This window comes from Candidozyma haemuli (genome assembly GCF_002926055.2).
Source record: "Candidozyma haemuli strain B11899 chromosome Unknown C_2014730914, whole genome shotgun sequence".
Lineage (NCBI taxonomy): Eukaryota > Fungi > Ascomycota > Pichiomycetes > Serinales > Metschnikowiaceae > Candidozyma > Candidozyma haemuli.
Genome location: NW_020289904.1, coordinates 80179 through 96558, shown reverse-complemented (window position 1 = coordinate 96558; position 16380 = coordinate 80179). Strand labels below are relative to the sequence as shown.

General features: G+C 43.9%; 5 protein-coding genes across 5 annotated transcripts; 3 read left to right on the top strand and 2 right to left on the bottom strand. All coding sequences in view use genetic code 12, as the record gives it.

Moving 5' to 3' along the window:
• Window positions 1–144: 144 nt before the first annotated feature.
• On the top strand, window positions 145–2325 carry ORC3 (origin recognition complex subunit 3; the record flags this gene model as incomplete). Its single annotated transcript, XM_025485383.1, has 1 exon — window positions 145–2325. The coding sequence occupies one exon, from the start codon at window positions 145–147 to the stop codon at window positions 2323–2325; it is 2181 nt and encodes a 726-aa protein (XP_025340848.1).
• Window positions 2326–2435: 110 nt separating this feature from the next.
• CXQ85_001684 (uncharacterized protein) lies at window positions 2436–2915 on the bottom strand (the record flags this gene model as incomplete). Its single annotated transcript, XM_025485382.1, has 1 exon — window positions 2436–2915. One exon carries the CDS (start codon window positions 2913–2915, stop codon window positions 2436–2438), a length of 480 nt encoding a protein of 159 aa, XP_025340847.1.
• A 1462-nt stretch (window positions 2916–4377) lies between these two features.
• Window positions 4378–6957, top strand: CPH2 (Cph2p; the record flags this gene model as incomplete). The annotated part of the gene is made up of 1 exon (XM_025485381.1): window positions 4378–6957. One exon carries the CDS (start codon window positions 4378–4380, stop codon window positions 6955–6957), a length of 2580 nt encoding a protein of 859 aa, XP_025340846.1.
• A 3328-nt stretch (window positions 6958–10285) lies between these two features.
• Window positions 10286–12168, top strand: CXQ85_001682 (uncharacterized protein; the record flags this gene model as incomplete). Its single annotated transcript, XM_025485380.1, has 2 exons — window positions 10286–11014; window positions 11074–12168. The coding sequence occupies 2 exons, from the start codon at window positions 10286–10288 to the stop codon at window positions 12166–12168; spliced, it is 1824 nt and encodes a 607-aa protein (XP_025340845.1).
• A 989-nt stretch (window positions 12169–13157) lies between these two features.
• STV1 (Stv1p) lies at window positions 13158–16025 on the bottom strand (the record flags this gene model as incomplete). The annotated part of the gene is made up of 1 exon (XM_025485379.1): window positions 13158–16025. One exon carries the CDS (start codon window positions 16023–16025, stop codon window positions 13158–13160), a length of 2868 nt encoding a protein of 955 aa, XP_025340844.1.
• Window positions 16026–16380: the final 355 nt, after the last annotated feature.

Genomic DNA, 16380 nt, shown 5'->3' with positions numbered 1-16380 from the left:
AATATTTTTTACTTTGTGTGTTTTATTCCTCGTTGCGGTAAAGTTAGTTGCGAAGGGCTGGTCGCGACCTGCCTAGTGAAGTTACATGGAAAGGACTGCTTCACGTACTCATTGATAGATTTTGCAACCAACCAAAAAACGCCAATGCTGGACCGAGGCGGCTTGGACCCGAACTCCCAAAAAACTCACTATACAATTGATACCAGCCAAAGGAAGAGAATAAAAACTGATGAGTCGTGTCCATTCTTCTCCCACACTGGTGAAGACATTGATCTCACTCGTCATAGGTACCGCTTGTATGAAAAGATCTGGACCCACCAGCTTGGGGCGATTCAGAAGATTTTGAATTCTGCCAACGATAGATTCTTTGCTGACCTTATTAGTTTCATTATCGATCCGCTTCCACAGAAGCTAGCCACCGCGTTTTTGGCACTCAGTTCAAATACAGCCAACAACCTTCGTACGCTAGACGAGTTCACGGGCCATTTGTTTCACAATGGAAAGAACCAGCATGTTAGATTAGTCACCCTTGACTCGAGAGAGTGTGTTCATATAAAAGCTGCTATGAGAGAGGTTGTCAAGCAAGTTCTTGAACCTAAACAGCGTCTACAAGAAGAGCCATTGGCAGCCTTCGATGAGGATCAAGAGCCGGAACCAGAGGCTTCTCCAGAGCACGAAGAAGAAGCAGATGGAATCGACGGTGATGGGTATGAGGGTAGGATTTCCTACGACTTTGAGATCGTAGAGGATTGGGTCGACTCGTACGTCAAGAAGCACAATTGTGCTGACCAGCTACGTATAGTTGTTGTGCTACAAGACAGTGACGCGTTTTCAAACGAGGTGCTTAACCAGATCGTTCATCTACTAAGTGTCTACTCCGAGCTGATCCCAATCAAACTCGTAATGGCTCTAAGTTCAAAAGGTATCAGTGACTGGATCAACAACAACTTCACGAGTAGAGCGAGAACGCTCATCGATGCAACTAAGCTACAAGCCAGAAACAATAAAGATATCTGTTTCCAAGTTATTGATGACACTTTGCTACGAAACGAAATTACTGCAGAAAACCCTGTGTTGCTAGATGCTCAACTTTCTCTGATTGTGTTGAATCGTTTCGAAAACTCCAACAATTCCATTGATGCGCTCATCACTGAGTTTAAACTTACCTACATGATACACTTTTACCAGCTGCCTTTATCCCTCTTGGTGGACCATGACTTTGTCCCACAGGAGTTCCATTTTGATGCACTTCGAAAACTTCCTTCCTTCAAGACACATATCGAATTCCTTCTACACAGCTACCATAATTTCAAGAAACAAAAAGATGATGATGGGGCAGAAGAAATGATGAAAAAGATCAAAGAGTTATTGAATGATGATGGAGCAATCTACGAACTTTTCCAGAATGCTAAGATGCAACTTCAAAAATATCAAAACTCTGTCATGAATGCCATCCACATTATTCATTTTCTCAGTGATGGAGAGAAGCAAAAGTTTCAACTTTATAAGCTTGTAACCAACAATCAGCTTATTAACTCCTCATACTTGAGCGATGTCTTAAAGAAGGTTAGAGCTTTTGACGATGGCCAAGTGGAACGAGTATCAAAATTCTTGCAAAGTGATACGATAAAGTTGACGCTTGACGATGTTGACGATGAAGATACTCTTGGCTTTAAACGTGCCTTGAGCAAACCTGGGGTCACTTCTGATCAATTACTCAAATCGTTAACTATATATCTACACGACAATCCAGCATTAAACATGAAGATCAGTGACAACTTATTCAATGAAGTCTTGACGATTACAGGAGGAATTAGCGAGATCGATAAGGTACGTCCTCGAGCATCAATTGAAGAAAGTTATGAGAATCTCATGATCAAACTCATAAGGCCACGGCTGAAGGAAATCATAGAAGAAGCTTTAGACGAGCCACAACATTTCTTGAAAAATGAATTGATTGCTAATGAAGTAGGATCAAACTACAAATCGTCCAAGGTTCTAGGACCATTGGTAACAAAATTGTATCATGTCTACAAGGATGCTCCAGTGAATATAAATATGTGGGACTTTTTCATTGCATTCAAGCTGTCAATGTCAAGGAGAGATTTGTTGGCGGAGATCAACCAGCAAATAGCGAGTTACGATGGAGAGTTAGGTGATCGAATGAAAGAAATCCTCAAGCAAAGCTCAGAAGACGATGCAAAGTGGGAGAGACTTTTGTACGCGTGGTTCATTCAAAGCAGCTCGGAGCTTTCCGCTATGGGATTCCTCAGGGAGAAGTCCAAGGGAGACTACGTGGAGAAGTTGATTTGGAAGAACTTGTAACTGCTTCCAGTATGAATAAATGTATTTAGGGACTAAAGCCATTAGTACAACGTCTGTTCGAAACACAAATTAATCATGAGATGATAAGGTCAATGTCGTGTTAGCATGGATTAGGAGGAAACACCATCGGCTTGTTTCCATGAGGGTTCTTTCTTGTCCTCCTTGAAGGAGCCCACTTCTTGTGGATGACTTTTGTCCAGTTTCTTTGTGGATTCAGTCTCGGTGTCTGGCTTTTCAGCCTCAACCTTCTTGTCGTCCTTGACAGACTTCTCAGAGCTATCCTTTCCTTCGTTTTTCTCCTTGTCTTCCTCGGTATCAGCGGATTCAACCCCGTCCACTGCCTTCTCGGTATCTTGCTGTTCAAGGGGCTTAGAATCAGACGACGAAGAATCTGCAGCATTCGAATTTGCCCATGCCTTAGCGGTGTCAACATATAAGCCCACAGACTTACCGAGGTTCGAATCCTTAATGTATGAGTGGGCCGAGGCCGAGGTAACGATCAAGAAGGTCACCAACGCCGTGAAGATCAAAAGCACAACGTAACGCTGGGAGCGCAACATCCTTGAGGCAATCACCTGGGAATCGTGCATGACAAGAATGTGGTTTCAGTGGAACGAGTGGTGAAGGCAAACAAGGTTAAACAAGGATACCCGGTTGTGATGATGGCTAAAGATAAACTGCACTGTATACCAGGCGCGCTATGGGGCGTAAGTAGTCAACAGCAGCCATACCAAAGCTTATCATGGATGAAGGAGGTACTTTTGATGATCAAAAATGGGAGAACTACTGGGAGCCCATCGCAACAACATGCCTGTTTGGGAAGTTAAAGAACCAAAACTTTTATACCTGTGGCGTTCTTACACCCACTCCCTATCAGTCCATTTGATGGCTGCGAAACACTACCAGCAGTGCATCACCAACCAGCCAGACCGCCTTCATTAAATAGACTTCTTCGGCCAAGAGTCCCAAGACACGCAGCGAATACCGCTCCGAAGAAACTCCAATCTTCGGAAAGCTTGAGCCAAATACTTGCAGGGATCAGTGCAGCCTGCCAGCGAAGAAGATCCCACTGACTGGTGACGGATGTCTGTTGCGAGACTGCCAGGAAGAGGCAGGGTAAGTTTTATATCGAGCCATACTAAAAGCCGAAAAAGGGTTGCTAAATTAGCCACGGCGATTTTCCTGGGGTAAATTAACGGGCTATACACGATCGGATTGGGATATTCCCCTGGTTCTGGAGATCGTCTACTGAACCCCGAAAGCCTAGCCAGATTCACCCAATTCGCACCGGATAGCCAAAGGCCAGGGAGCAACCAGCACATGAAGAAGCCACACCGAATGCTGTTACTTTAAAGCTTCTGTTTTTTAAATGGCTCAGCGGATACACTCGGTAATCCGAGTTTGGCTTGGTTCGGTCATGACAGAAACGTCCAACGGTTAAATTCCATAATAAGCCTGGCCTTGGATTGGTCTGAATCTAGGCTGGAGGCTTGGCCCCAAACTCCGATTGGACCCTGTTTACAGGACCAGAATGACCGTTTAAACGAGAAACACACACAGATGCGTATTTCACGTTCTCCTTTTTAATAAAGCCGTCGTAGAGGGCGTCGTTCCTGGCGGTTCTTGCCGAGGAATTGAATGGCTGCAAAAAAATGGGCCCATGTTTGGTTTTGTCCTTTGTGCGCAGGACTGGGCATGTCTTTTAGTGAGACGAAGTAACAAAAAATGACAGTTTCAGTCACGTGCACGCCCTTTTAAGGTGGCATCTGCCTGCCCCCAGGCTAAAAATCACACCACTTTGCCCTCTCTGTACATAGTAGCGGTTCCCTACAAATCATCTCTGTAAATTGAATCTCATGGGCCTCTTGTCATCTGTGAGATTTCTTTTTTTAAAAAAAATTATCCTTTTCCCTATACTTTGCCAATTTCCCTTTATATTTAGTCTTTTGGCTTAACTTGGGCCCCTAACTTATTATTTCCACTTGATCGCCTTTCACAACTCAAAAGAACGCTACACCGTTTCTTCCACCTACTATATATCCCGCCTTTACCATGTCCACGGCTTACGACTTTAACGATAACATGTTGGACTTCGAGGATACCGATTTGTTTTTATCGGCTATACTGTCGTCCGTCCCTGCTATGGACAAGTTGTCAAACCCTTATGACATAGACCAGAATGGCTTGGCTGGTTTCCCTTTCACCGAGTCTTCGGGCTTCATAGGCAACCCAAATAACAGTCTCAATATCAATCCTGATCCAAGTGAAACTTCTTCCGATGCCGTGTCGGTAAACAGTTCGTCTCCTTCCACTGACCGCTCCTTGTTCCCTTCCAATAACCAGAAACAACGTTCCTCATTCAGCTCAGCGTCGTATTCAGAGCTGGTGGCCTCCTCAGCCTCCAATGAAGGCACTCCAAATACCTCCGTGCTGTCTCCCCATACCCTGCCAGAAGGAATGCCCGACCATGAACACAAGACGAAACCAATCAATTACTCCAATACCTACGTCAAGACGGAATCAAAGGATACTCCCGAAGCCAGCCCTGTTGCTCCTCCAAAATCAAAGGCTTCTGCTAAAGACAAGGTCTCCAAGCCGGGAAAGCGCCCTAAGGTGTCCCATAACATGATTGAAAAGAAGTACAGAACTAACATTAATACCAAGATCTACGAGCTTCGGGACGCCGTGCCAACTTTGAAGATTGCGGCTGGAAAAGCCAACGTTCTGCTTTCTGACTTGGAAGGTTTGGCACCTGCTGCCAAACTCAACAAGGCTTCTGTCTTGACAAAAGCAACAGAGTACATTAAGCACTTGGAGAAGAAGAACGACACAATGTTGTCCCAGATTGCCCAGTTGCAACAGCTTATAGGCGAGGCAAATGCCAACCCTCCTAATGTAATGCCTAACCAGCCATTGAGAGTGGATGAGCGCCAACCCAACATGGGCATGCAAAACAACTATGACGGTCAATTCTCCGGAGGCTTTGGCTTTGCTCCCGAGAACAATTACAATACGACAGTGAACCAGTACGATATGCAATCGGTTCCGCCACAGTTTGCTCAACAAGTCGGTCAACAAGAAGGATACCAGCCATATAATTCTAATTGGATGATGGGAGGATTTGCTGCAGTGATGGGATCTTCAGTACTTTCCAATGAAAACTTTAAGGGGTTGGCAGCGTTACCATTTATGCCTTCATTCTTGACCCATCCATCTCCAGCAACGTTGCAGTTACTCAGTATCTTCAGATTTGGCCTTTTTGTCTTTGGTATCTACCTTATGATATCGCCTATCGTCAATTTTATCAAGAGACCAAGAGATCCTAAGGCTCCAGTGGAGAGTCAATGGGGTACTTGGCTCTTAGTTTCTTTGGGCTTACAGGTTCCTAAACCACTTTCCCAGAAAGATAAGGATCGCATTCTCGCCCTCTTGAATGGTGGATGCCCTGAACCTTGGAGCTGGTTGAAAGAATACGCCATTTTATGTTCTAGCGAGGTCACGTTCGAGACTTGCTTCTTGACCGTACTCGTCGGAACCATAATCACCACTCAGTTACCAATCTTTTCCAAGTTGATTGGACAAAGTCTTAAGACAAGAGCTGCTTTATTACGCAAGCTTGATACTGATGACGAAGATGCTGCATTGAAGAAATTAAGCCACTTGATAAAGTCGACTGATGGTGCTTCTTTATTTGCTTCTGAAGAGCTCATAACACGCGTTCTCAACCTCTCAGCAAAGAAGAACATCCTCGCTGGAGTCAAAGGTGGAGAAAACTCTCTCGCTTATGTTGAAGTATACAAGCGTAACACAAAGGACGTCTACGCTATAATATTTGGATGGAGAGTGCTCGATCTTTTGCACGAACTCAGTCTTTCTTACTTGGACTTTTTGACTTTAAAGCACAAGGATGAGGGCACGAAGTCAGCTGAAAGAAGCTTGGAGTCTGAGATTGATGCTATTGGCCAGCTACTTGATAACTACGAGGAAGAGAGCCTCAAGCTGTATTACTTGGCGTTGAAGTGTCTTATACATCCAGCCAGCACCCCTACTTTGGTGAATGCGATGAAAGAAAGCATCATGAAGACAATGCTGAATGTTAATTCATACTTTGATGGTCAAGATCTCACTGATGTCGAGTCTTTGCTTGACAGTGAAACTGAATCCCTGGAGGAATCTTCAGATGAGACGGAGACAGCAGAAGGCGTCCTTGAGCCAAAGATAACCGAGACTGTCAAGACCCAAAAGTCTCTCGTTTACTCATTGAACTTGGTGAACGAGGAAAAATTCATCGTCTTGGCCACTTCTTCAATTCTTTTCTATTTGCACAAGGAAGATGACAATGAAAACCTGAGGCATTTATTGAGACATTTGAAATTTAAGAGTGACGAGTTCCCATTGTCAACACTCTCATTTGCTTGTTTGATGAAAGTGGTTTGTGGTATGCTTGAAACAGGTGAAAACGATCAAAGGATTTCTTTGAGTGTGGAGGAATCTGAAATTCTAGAACTGTTGGTTAAGGCCATGAGAGGATGGCTCAATGACGATCGGAAAAACAAGTTCCTTGACCATTCTTTCAGAAGCGATTTGACCGACTTAGTTATGACGAAGGGTATGCTCCTTCATAATATGTGAGGCTTTGTTGAGGCCATAATCAACGTAATGTACATTATAAGTTCGGCTCGTCCCGTATAACTGAGAAGAGAAAGTTCAACGACAATACATTTACGACACATGTAGAACCGCCATTCCTGACGAGTGGCCTCGGCATTCGGCCGTAGGCCGTGGGCCGTGTTGCTACAGCGCAAGGAGGGAGGCACAGCCGCTCAGAACCCGAGAAGCAGAGTTGATTAAACCGTAATTCAAGAGTAACAAAACAGAAACTCAAAAGCAAATAAGGGTAAACGTACCTAGTAGAAGAGTAAAAAAAAACCATAAAAAAGAAGCTCTGCAGCACGCATATGGTTTGGATAATCTTAATTCACATCCGAGGAAATCTGTCCCTTTCTGCAGAAGGGTTGAAGTTTCCCAGAAATGTCATAATCGGGAAATATGTTTCGGCAGTTGCACAAGCCACATAAGGTACCCTAAGTGATATCATTGGTACACTAAATGAAAGTTTTAAAAGACGCTTGGCTCCGACTACAAGGCCAAGAGACAACAACAAGGGCGCAAAAAGGGCCACGGCATTCAAATACTCATTCCATTTAAAAGGGGAACACAATAGTCCTATTGTAGAGAGTAACTTTAAATGTTCAGATGCCTCGAACCGCACGGCCGTTTGCGGTAGTATTTTAGTCTTGAGACAAAGAAGAAAAATTGTGAGGCTGCCCACTCAAAAAAGACCTTCCTTCGTTAGTACAAACTTTATGCATGATTCTTTGGCGAATATTCGATTGCCTGAAGGTACAAAGAGTTTCTCATTGTCACGAAGAAAATAGAAAGAAAACCAAAATGGACAAACTTAGCGGACAACATGGTCCCGGTAGCCGATCCAGCATACGAAACTTCAGCTTTTGTCGATAACCAATGATGCCGCATGGGATTTACTGGCGGACTTCCGAGATTTGCGGTTGAGATTACCGATAGAAATCAACAACCGTGCAGCAGGCAAGAACAACAGAAGCTGGGCTACTTTGAAGAATACGAAGAGCATACGGAATAGTGGGCGGAGAAAGGGCAGAAGAAGCAAAAAGAAATGGTAATAAAGCATAATAAAAAAAAAATGTATGTGTATGACGAGAGAAGGCCCAGACAATCAAGACATTGAGACGAGAAGGAATGCTAAGCTTCCATTGAGTACCGGGAACCCCCTTGGCGACCGAGGGAAAAAAGAACAAAACCTAGAATTTTATTTTATTTTTTTCTTGTATAACAAAGAATGGGCGTTTTCTCTGTGACGAAGGATTGGCACTGAAGAAGTTTAACTCAGTTTTAAGGTTAAGATGGATAATTGGGGTAAAAGGTAGACATAAATAATATAATAGTGGCAGTGTTTGAAGAAACGCAGGAAAAAGTATAAATTATTTAGCGGAAGTGGTGAGCAAGGTCCGAGGCACTTTTCTGTCCCGCAGAACACAGAAAATAAATCTTAATGAAACTGTAGGATACAGAAACGGTGCTAGCGCCAAAATAATTGTGAATATGAAAGTCATACAAGGTTCGTTGAAAGAGTTTGGGGTGCAGAGCACGCATGGTGGCGCATATGTTCACGTCAAAGATGCACGCAAGTCGAAGCCTGGAAACAGAGAAGTGCCGCGGTGCGACGCACGTATGCATCGAGAGCGCTAGCAAACCGTTTGTATATACCAATGGGGCGTCGCCCAGGCGTGCACACAGATGCAGTCAACCATGTAACATAATGCAGCCATTTTTGTCAGCGCAGCCATGCGATGGTAGTCACGATATTCCTTTGCACGGGGGGTACCTTCACGTAAGGGCCCCTTTGCAGATCCCTCAGATCCATGCTTCTCCTTGAAATCCTGAACCTGCTGGGTCACTTTTGCCATGTATGTCTCTAGGCTTGAATAGCATCCTCTTGGTCTGCTTTTTTTTTTCCCCTTGTTACAAGTCTCACTCTCCTGCGCTGTACAGGAGGACCCTTGCCTATTGACGGAATGCGCTAGGCTTTTTTTTTTCTTCTTTCTGTACTTTCTTTAATTTTTTTAACTCAATTTACATAACCTTGAAGCACTGAAAAAAATACGGTTAAACCTGCAGCGTCCCCTCTGTCACCTATACATTTCACCCTCCTTTTCCCTATTTTTTATTTTCTTTGCTGCTTTCTCCACTGCCCTGATCTTCTAGATGCCTTTGTTGCCAAACATTATGTGACCTGCCAGGGTCCTCCTCCCCGGCCGGCAAACACCGCTCGGCTAGAGTCTCATCTCAATTTTTATTTTTATTATTCTTTTTTTTTTTTTTTTTTTGTAATTCGGTCTTATGATTGTCTAACCATGGCAACCCACACACAGACACTTGTTGCTAGCGCACATTTTTTTCCATATATCGCATGGCTTGATGGGCCAATTGCTGCCTTTGTTACCTTTGTTGCCTTGTTCTGCTTCATGACAATTTTTTTTCTTTTCTTTGCCGTCTTCCTTTTTTTTTTTTTTATTATTCTTTTTGTTTTCTATTCATTTTCTAAATGGTCTTCATCCTCTTAACCCCCAACCTATTGTAGTAAGAAATTCGTCAGCCTCGTCGTCTTTAGCATGCTTTGTTCGGACGGCCCATAAGGGCCACCCTCACGCAAGTAAAGCAAAACCTAAAATCCTTATTATTTGTTGTTTTGTCTGTGCACAGCGTGGAAGCCCATCTGCCGTTCGTGCAGAAAAGGCTTTAGGCCCATTTACGTTTATACAAAATTCTTGGGGCACGCAAATGCGCGGATCAATGGTGGTTCTTCCTCTTGAATATGCTCAGATCAAACTTTCTGCTCATAATCGTACTTTGCCTTCTCCTTTTGTCATTATCCCCGCCGCTTTCTTCCTTTGCTGCCCCATTTCAGGGTCCTATTCCGTCACATTTCTCGTTATTTTTTTCGCTTGTGTTACTCCGGCAGCGCTGCTTAACTGACTATATATTCCAGATCGCTGTCTTTGCCTTTCGGTTCTCCCCCCTTTTTTTTTTCTTCCTACTTCCTTGCTAACTGGTATTTTTTCTTTTCATTTCTGTTGAGTTATTTAATTTGTTCCATCCATCCCTACATCAGCCAACTCCTCCTGGTCCAACACTTCAGTGAAAAAGAATCCCCCCACTCTATCCCACGGTCCATTCCTTCGCTCATTCCGAATAGTGTCTTAGCTCTTGTCTTGAGTTTTTTCATGCGGAAAGCTCTTCCATTGATACATAAAAACGCCTGATATCATCACATAAACCATATCCTCCAAGGGTCCACAGCTTAATTTTCCCATCAACCCTTCGAGCATCTCATCGGGTTTCCTATTTATGTTTCCCTGGAATGTCAGACTATTCGGTATCCGATAATGAAGTTTTGGATAAAGACGAGACCGATACGAGGCAATCAAGAAGCACTTCCGAGTCCCTTAGACTGGGCTCTTCGAGTTCAAAGAACAGTAATTCTTCCTATACCGTTCTGGACTATTACGAGCTCACTCTCCCTCTTATAAATGGCAGATGCCTCCAGTCCCTGAATGTCCATTCCTTCCTTCGAACATTGCTTGACTTCCTGCTCCTACATTCCTTTCAACTTAAAGCCCTCCAAAAGCGTGAAATCAAACTCGCGGACTTGTCGCTCCACGAATTCAAAGGTGGCTTGCAGGGTCTTTTGATCAAATCTGTCCTCCCGAAAACCACCCAAATCCAATACACAGCCCGCCTTCGACACAAACTTGTCGAACTATGTCCTATATTTATCCTTGCCATGTACATGTTTGCACGATTCCACATTCCTGACACCTACGGTGAATACGACCTAACCGAGGATTCCTTGTCTCAAGAGCAATTTCTTGACTACAAACTTCTCAATGGAGGCAATAAGTTACGCCCACTTTCCTACTCGCAGCAATACAAGGCCTCCACCAAAATCCTCAAAATCAATGACAAGTTTAAACCTATCCATTTGGGCAAAATCCTCACATCACAGTACAATACAGACCCTGACTTGGGACTTGTGTCCGAAAACACTATAAACCTCAAATGTCTGAGTCATTCCGTCGACAACATCCAAGTCGAGACACTATGCAATTTTGCTGGGTTCGAAAATGAACAAGCATACAATATTGAAAGAGCACAACGGGAACCTCCAAGAACGGTTGTGGAAAAATTTTCCCTTTCCTTAACTCCCACACCTATGGCCGCAATCCTGACTTCGACAAGTTGTTTAGGCTTCTTGAGTTCGTAAGAAGAGCCCTCGTCCAGGACATGGTTGAGGTCAAGAAGCGGTTCCCAGAGAACCTAGTTTGTGAACACGCAATTTTTTCATCCCAGGAGTTCTGTGACTTTGCTGGTATTTCGAGAGAACAAAGTGAGGGATTCAACCGCAAGACTATAGACTCAAGCCCAGAGTCTTCATATGCATCTTCTGTGGATTACGATAAGCTTGAGAACAATTCGATCAAGGACGGTGAAATTCCCAACAATGTTATTCCAAGGAAACGTTTGGCACTGCGGGAGCCAAACTCAGACGGTAGAAAGAGAATTAAACATCTTGAGAGGATGGTTGACCAGATGCAAAAACTGCAAGAATCAATGGCCCGAGAAATGACCCAGTTTATTGAATCACAGTCGGCCCAAATTGCTGAACAAAGCAACACCTTGAAGAAACTTATGAGCAGCACTGATGGACTCTCCATCCTCTTGGCTACGAGGAATCCGAACACTACAGCATACACAAAGCAAATTCTTGATCAAAATAATGCCCATTTGAGTCATTTAAATCGTCAGTTGGCACAGAGCAATAGCGACGGTCTCAGTATTCTGCTGAAATGGAACTCAAGATTGCAACAGATTGGTGCCCAATCAAACCAGTACCATGAGAAATATGGCGAGACCCGTTCTCGGGTGCTCATGTCCACGCCAGCTGTTGAAGTCGAGTCAATTGAGGAGCTTTTTAGCAACTTCGCCTTGTGGCATCGGTCTCTAGCCGATCACAACATTTCATTGGACGAATGGGCCGCTGCTCATAACGCGAACGACAGATCCTTGCTAGACACAAGGAATGCCCTTGTGAGATATTTGGAAAACGAAGCCGCTAGGCGGCAAGTTCCGGTTCAGGTTGTGATTGGGAAGTTGCAGTCCAAAATCCAGGACCAAAAGTTGTCCTTGGTATTGCCGGATTTAGGAAGGCAGCTTTTAGCAGGTGGCACGATTATGTTAGACTGAGACCTCGGTAACAATAAACTTACGATCTTCTGATGTTGGTATGCTCCCACAAGAGTTGACTACATTGTGTTTGGACATCTGGCCATATTTATTTTTCACAGCTCTTCGGCCGCTCTGATGGTGACACTAAAAGTAACGAATTGATTAATCATTAACGAAAATCTACGAATAATAGTCATCCCAAATAAATATATGTATACACATATTGCAATACGAGTAATAGAAAAACAAACTCTGGACTTAGCTACTACCTTTTTAGACAAAACCCAAAGTGGAAGGAACACCTTTAGGCCGAAGAAATCGATTGGGCGATAATTCCGTCAGATTGGGTTTAAATGAACCGAAGGCTCAATGGGGCTATGTACAAATATGGCTAGTGGTCCAGGGAAGTGAATGCTATTCAGCATGAGAAGCTACAATGACATGCCGGGACAAGGTCGTTTGTGCAAATCATATTGTCGGTTTCTTGATATCTCTCATATTTACTACTTTGCCTAACGTGCTTTTCAACTTTAGAGCCTAACGATAATAAGAATACCAGGAAAAATTCCACAACTTTTACTCGTCTATTTCCTCGCATGAATAAAACCGTAATTAGGTGGTTGTGATCTATACTACTTCGGTTCTGAAATAAGGACCCTTGCTCAAGCAGCGCGCATAAACCGCATAAAGCATGTTGCATCTAGGTGAAGACATAGAACAACTGCGCTGCCTAGTGCAGCATGCATGCATGCAACACCCAGGATTCAATAGGGTCCTCGCATCTCGCGATTCGCCCAATTGTACTTCATGCTTTCGAAGAGCGCAAATGCTTCTACCCAACGGTTAGCGCCAACCATAAACCAGAATCGCTTCAAACCACCCAGATAAGCTGCCTCCCCATGAACAAATTACTATTGTTGCGATAACAACGTTGTGTCTAGAAGCATGACTAGAGTTATGAACCAACGGGCGGAGTTGGATCATAACGCCAACATTTTCAGGAGAGCTCAGAGCTCAATATTCTTGAAAGAGTAAGGTTCAAACAAGTATCCTTCTCCCTCGAAAAACTTCGACATTGCCTCGACCCAATGTAAACGTAAAGAGTGCAACATCGCAGATGTTCCTTCCATCATAACCAAAATACAAAGAGTCAACGTGAACCACATGGCGAACAAAAAGAATGCCATGATAATTCCTGTGGTGCCCGTTGGCCCGAAGGCATTTGCAATTGTCATAGTCCACAACACACTCGACAACTGAGCGTGTGCCAAAGACAACGCCCACAATCTCAAGTAGGAGGCAGTGTGTGACACACAGTTAAGACAGAACTCAATGGTATGAATCACCTGGTGGATGACTATATCCATGAAATTAAATTCTTCCCCTTCACCACCATGACCTGAAGTACCAACCATAGGCTCGATATCATTGGGGAAGTGGAAGGCCTCGTCCAACAAGTCGACCTCGTCGTCAGGGTGTAAGCCTGGTGTCTCAGAGTTAACATCATGTTGCAGAACCAACGCTTCCTCTTCTTCTTGAAGTTGAAGTGTGTGGTTAATCTGGGAATGAACGTCGCTATAACCAGCCTCCTTCGCACGAAGATTCTCTTTCCGGAGTACCATAGGTTTGTATGCCAACAACCATGGTACACAGCACAACGCAAGCAAAACTAATATAATTTGCACCACAGCTTGGCCCGAATACAACGGTTCTTCAATACTTCCAGGTGCAAGGAACATATTAATAAGCATGTTCAACAATCCAGGTGGTTGACGTCCTGTTCCAAACCAGTCCACACACCATTTGTAAACAATGGTCAATGAAAGATAACCAAAAATACTTTGCATGAAAATAAGACCTGGAATAAAGTTTCCGATGATATCAACGCGTGAGTTGAAGTAGCGATAATTCACCAAACTGAAGAAGAAGGAGTAAGTCATGTGGATATAACCCATAAGAACCGACATTTTCATCTTATAAGAGTTGGTGAAAAGAAGACCATTCTCAGCACCGTGCCATGCCCAATCAAGTCCAAATGGGTACACGCTATGACCTCTCCGGGAAGCAACTAGAGGAACACTAGTGTTGTGGGATGGCTCGAAATCAGATGGGAACTCCCATGTCCAGCCAGACTTGAAAATGGTCAATGATTTGGAGAATATATCGTTGTACATCAAGCCAGTGTACATGGAGAAAAAGCCCATAAGAAGCATAATGTAACGACCGCTGTAAGCCATTCCGAGAATCTCGTCCATTTTCCTCATCGAATCGAAATGCCTCTCATTCTTAACAAAATATAATGCGATCAAGAACACAATAAATCCATGACCAAGGTCACCAAACATAATGGCAAACATGAAGGGAAACGTAACAATTGTAGCCAAACCTGGATTGACTTCTTGGTACGTTGAAATTCCATAAGTATCAACGATTGATTGAAAGCCCAGGGTGAATTTGTTGGTCTTGTGGAAGGTAGGTGGGGTTCTAGTAGTTGCAAGCTCATTGAGGACTGCAACGAAGTTAAACTCTTGATCATCATTGTCATTATCATCCTCGCTTCCACCCTCATTATCATCATCATCCTCGTGTCCGACAGTAAAGCCAGTATTGGCATTACCACCAGGAGTATTCAACGTGTCATTGGAGAAGGTAAGCTCAGGGTTCAGCGCGAGCGGATTGTTGGCAGAGGCAGTTTTGGCACGTACCAAGTTCTTGAGCGCACGACGGATATTTTCAACTTCTGAGCGAGGAATCCAGCCCTCACCAACTAAGCAACGTCTTGTGCTATCTTCATCAAACTTGTTAAGTATCTCAAAGATGGAGCGTTCTCTCTTCACAACATAGTACCAGTCGGTATATTTCTCTTGGAAGACGAGAAGCTCAGTAATTAAATGGTTTTTGGTAGACTCAACGACATTTGTCAAATCTTCGATCTTTGCATTAAGTTCATTGAGAGTTTCAAGCCTTCCACCAGCGCCACCTCCCGTGTTGTCATAGATGTGGCCCTCCAAGGAGCCTATAATTCTGCGCACGCGGTCTCTCAAGTATTCACCGTGGATGTAGATGATGAAAACATTTTTCTGGGTGAGGTCAGATGCTCTCTCCAAAGACTCTGGAAGCGGTTCATCGATTGGAATATCGTTGAAATATAAGTTACCTCTTAAGGTTCTCCAGAGAATCTTTCTCAAGATGGGGACCTTCTCGCGAGCGATTACGCCGCAAATGGAATTGAACAAGTTTCCAGAATCTAAGTTGGTGCTTGTCTCGTGCAAAGAATTGCGGTCTATGTCAAATGAGTCAGAGTTTCTTCCTTCATTAAGTAAAGCCTCTTCATCGTCGTCTTCTATTTCGAACTGACGGAATTCGTCATTGGCATCCTGGTTTGATGGCACTAAGGATGATTTGTGGAAGTTGTGGACAGAGTTGATAACGTGACGGTTCTCCACATACTTGTATTTCTTAAGTTCTAGCTCAGAGTGGGAGTCGTCAAGGTGTTTGATCTTATCGTGGAACGCGCTCACTCTTTCCTTTATCTCTTCCATCTCTGAAGCTGTGGGCAAGGGGTTTTCATCAGCGACCAAGTTGGCGAATGGATCGCCCTTGAAAGTGGAGTATTTCACCATCATGCTGAACAAAAAAGTCAAGTTCAATTCCACACCGTCAATGTTCCGAAGCTCAGTGATAAAGGTTCGCTGGAAAGGTGTCAATTTGGAATTGAGATCACGGAAATGAACCTGGCCTAAGTTTCCTAGCGTGAATACCAAGTCCCTGGCCAACTCCATGGTGACATAGAATTGCACCAAGGTCATTGGCGCTGACCGGAAGATGGCCTCGGTGGACTGGTACGCTGGCTTCTTGGAGTTGAATAACTGCATGGAGAAGGATCTTCTATAGTACAATAAATTGGAACCAGCAGATCAACAGTAGTCCAATGATAAATCCTCAACACCAGTGTGTGGTTTGTTGTCTAAAAAGCCTCCAAGTTGAAAAATACAACGTCTCGGTAATCGGACCCTCCACTTGTTAACAGCAAATGCATATAACAGTGTTGGAAAAGGCCTCACTGTAGGAAGGACGTCGGGTACTGCATAGCGCTAAGGCCTGGTTCAAATTTCTTGTCCATGTATGTAAGTTACCCAATTACAGGTGTGGGAAAAGAGACTGAGAAAGCCGAGGTGAGGGATTGATGTGAAGAGAGAAAGTATAGCGAAAAAAATACTTCACTTTTTT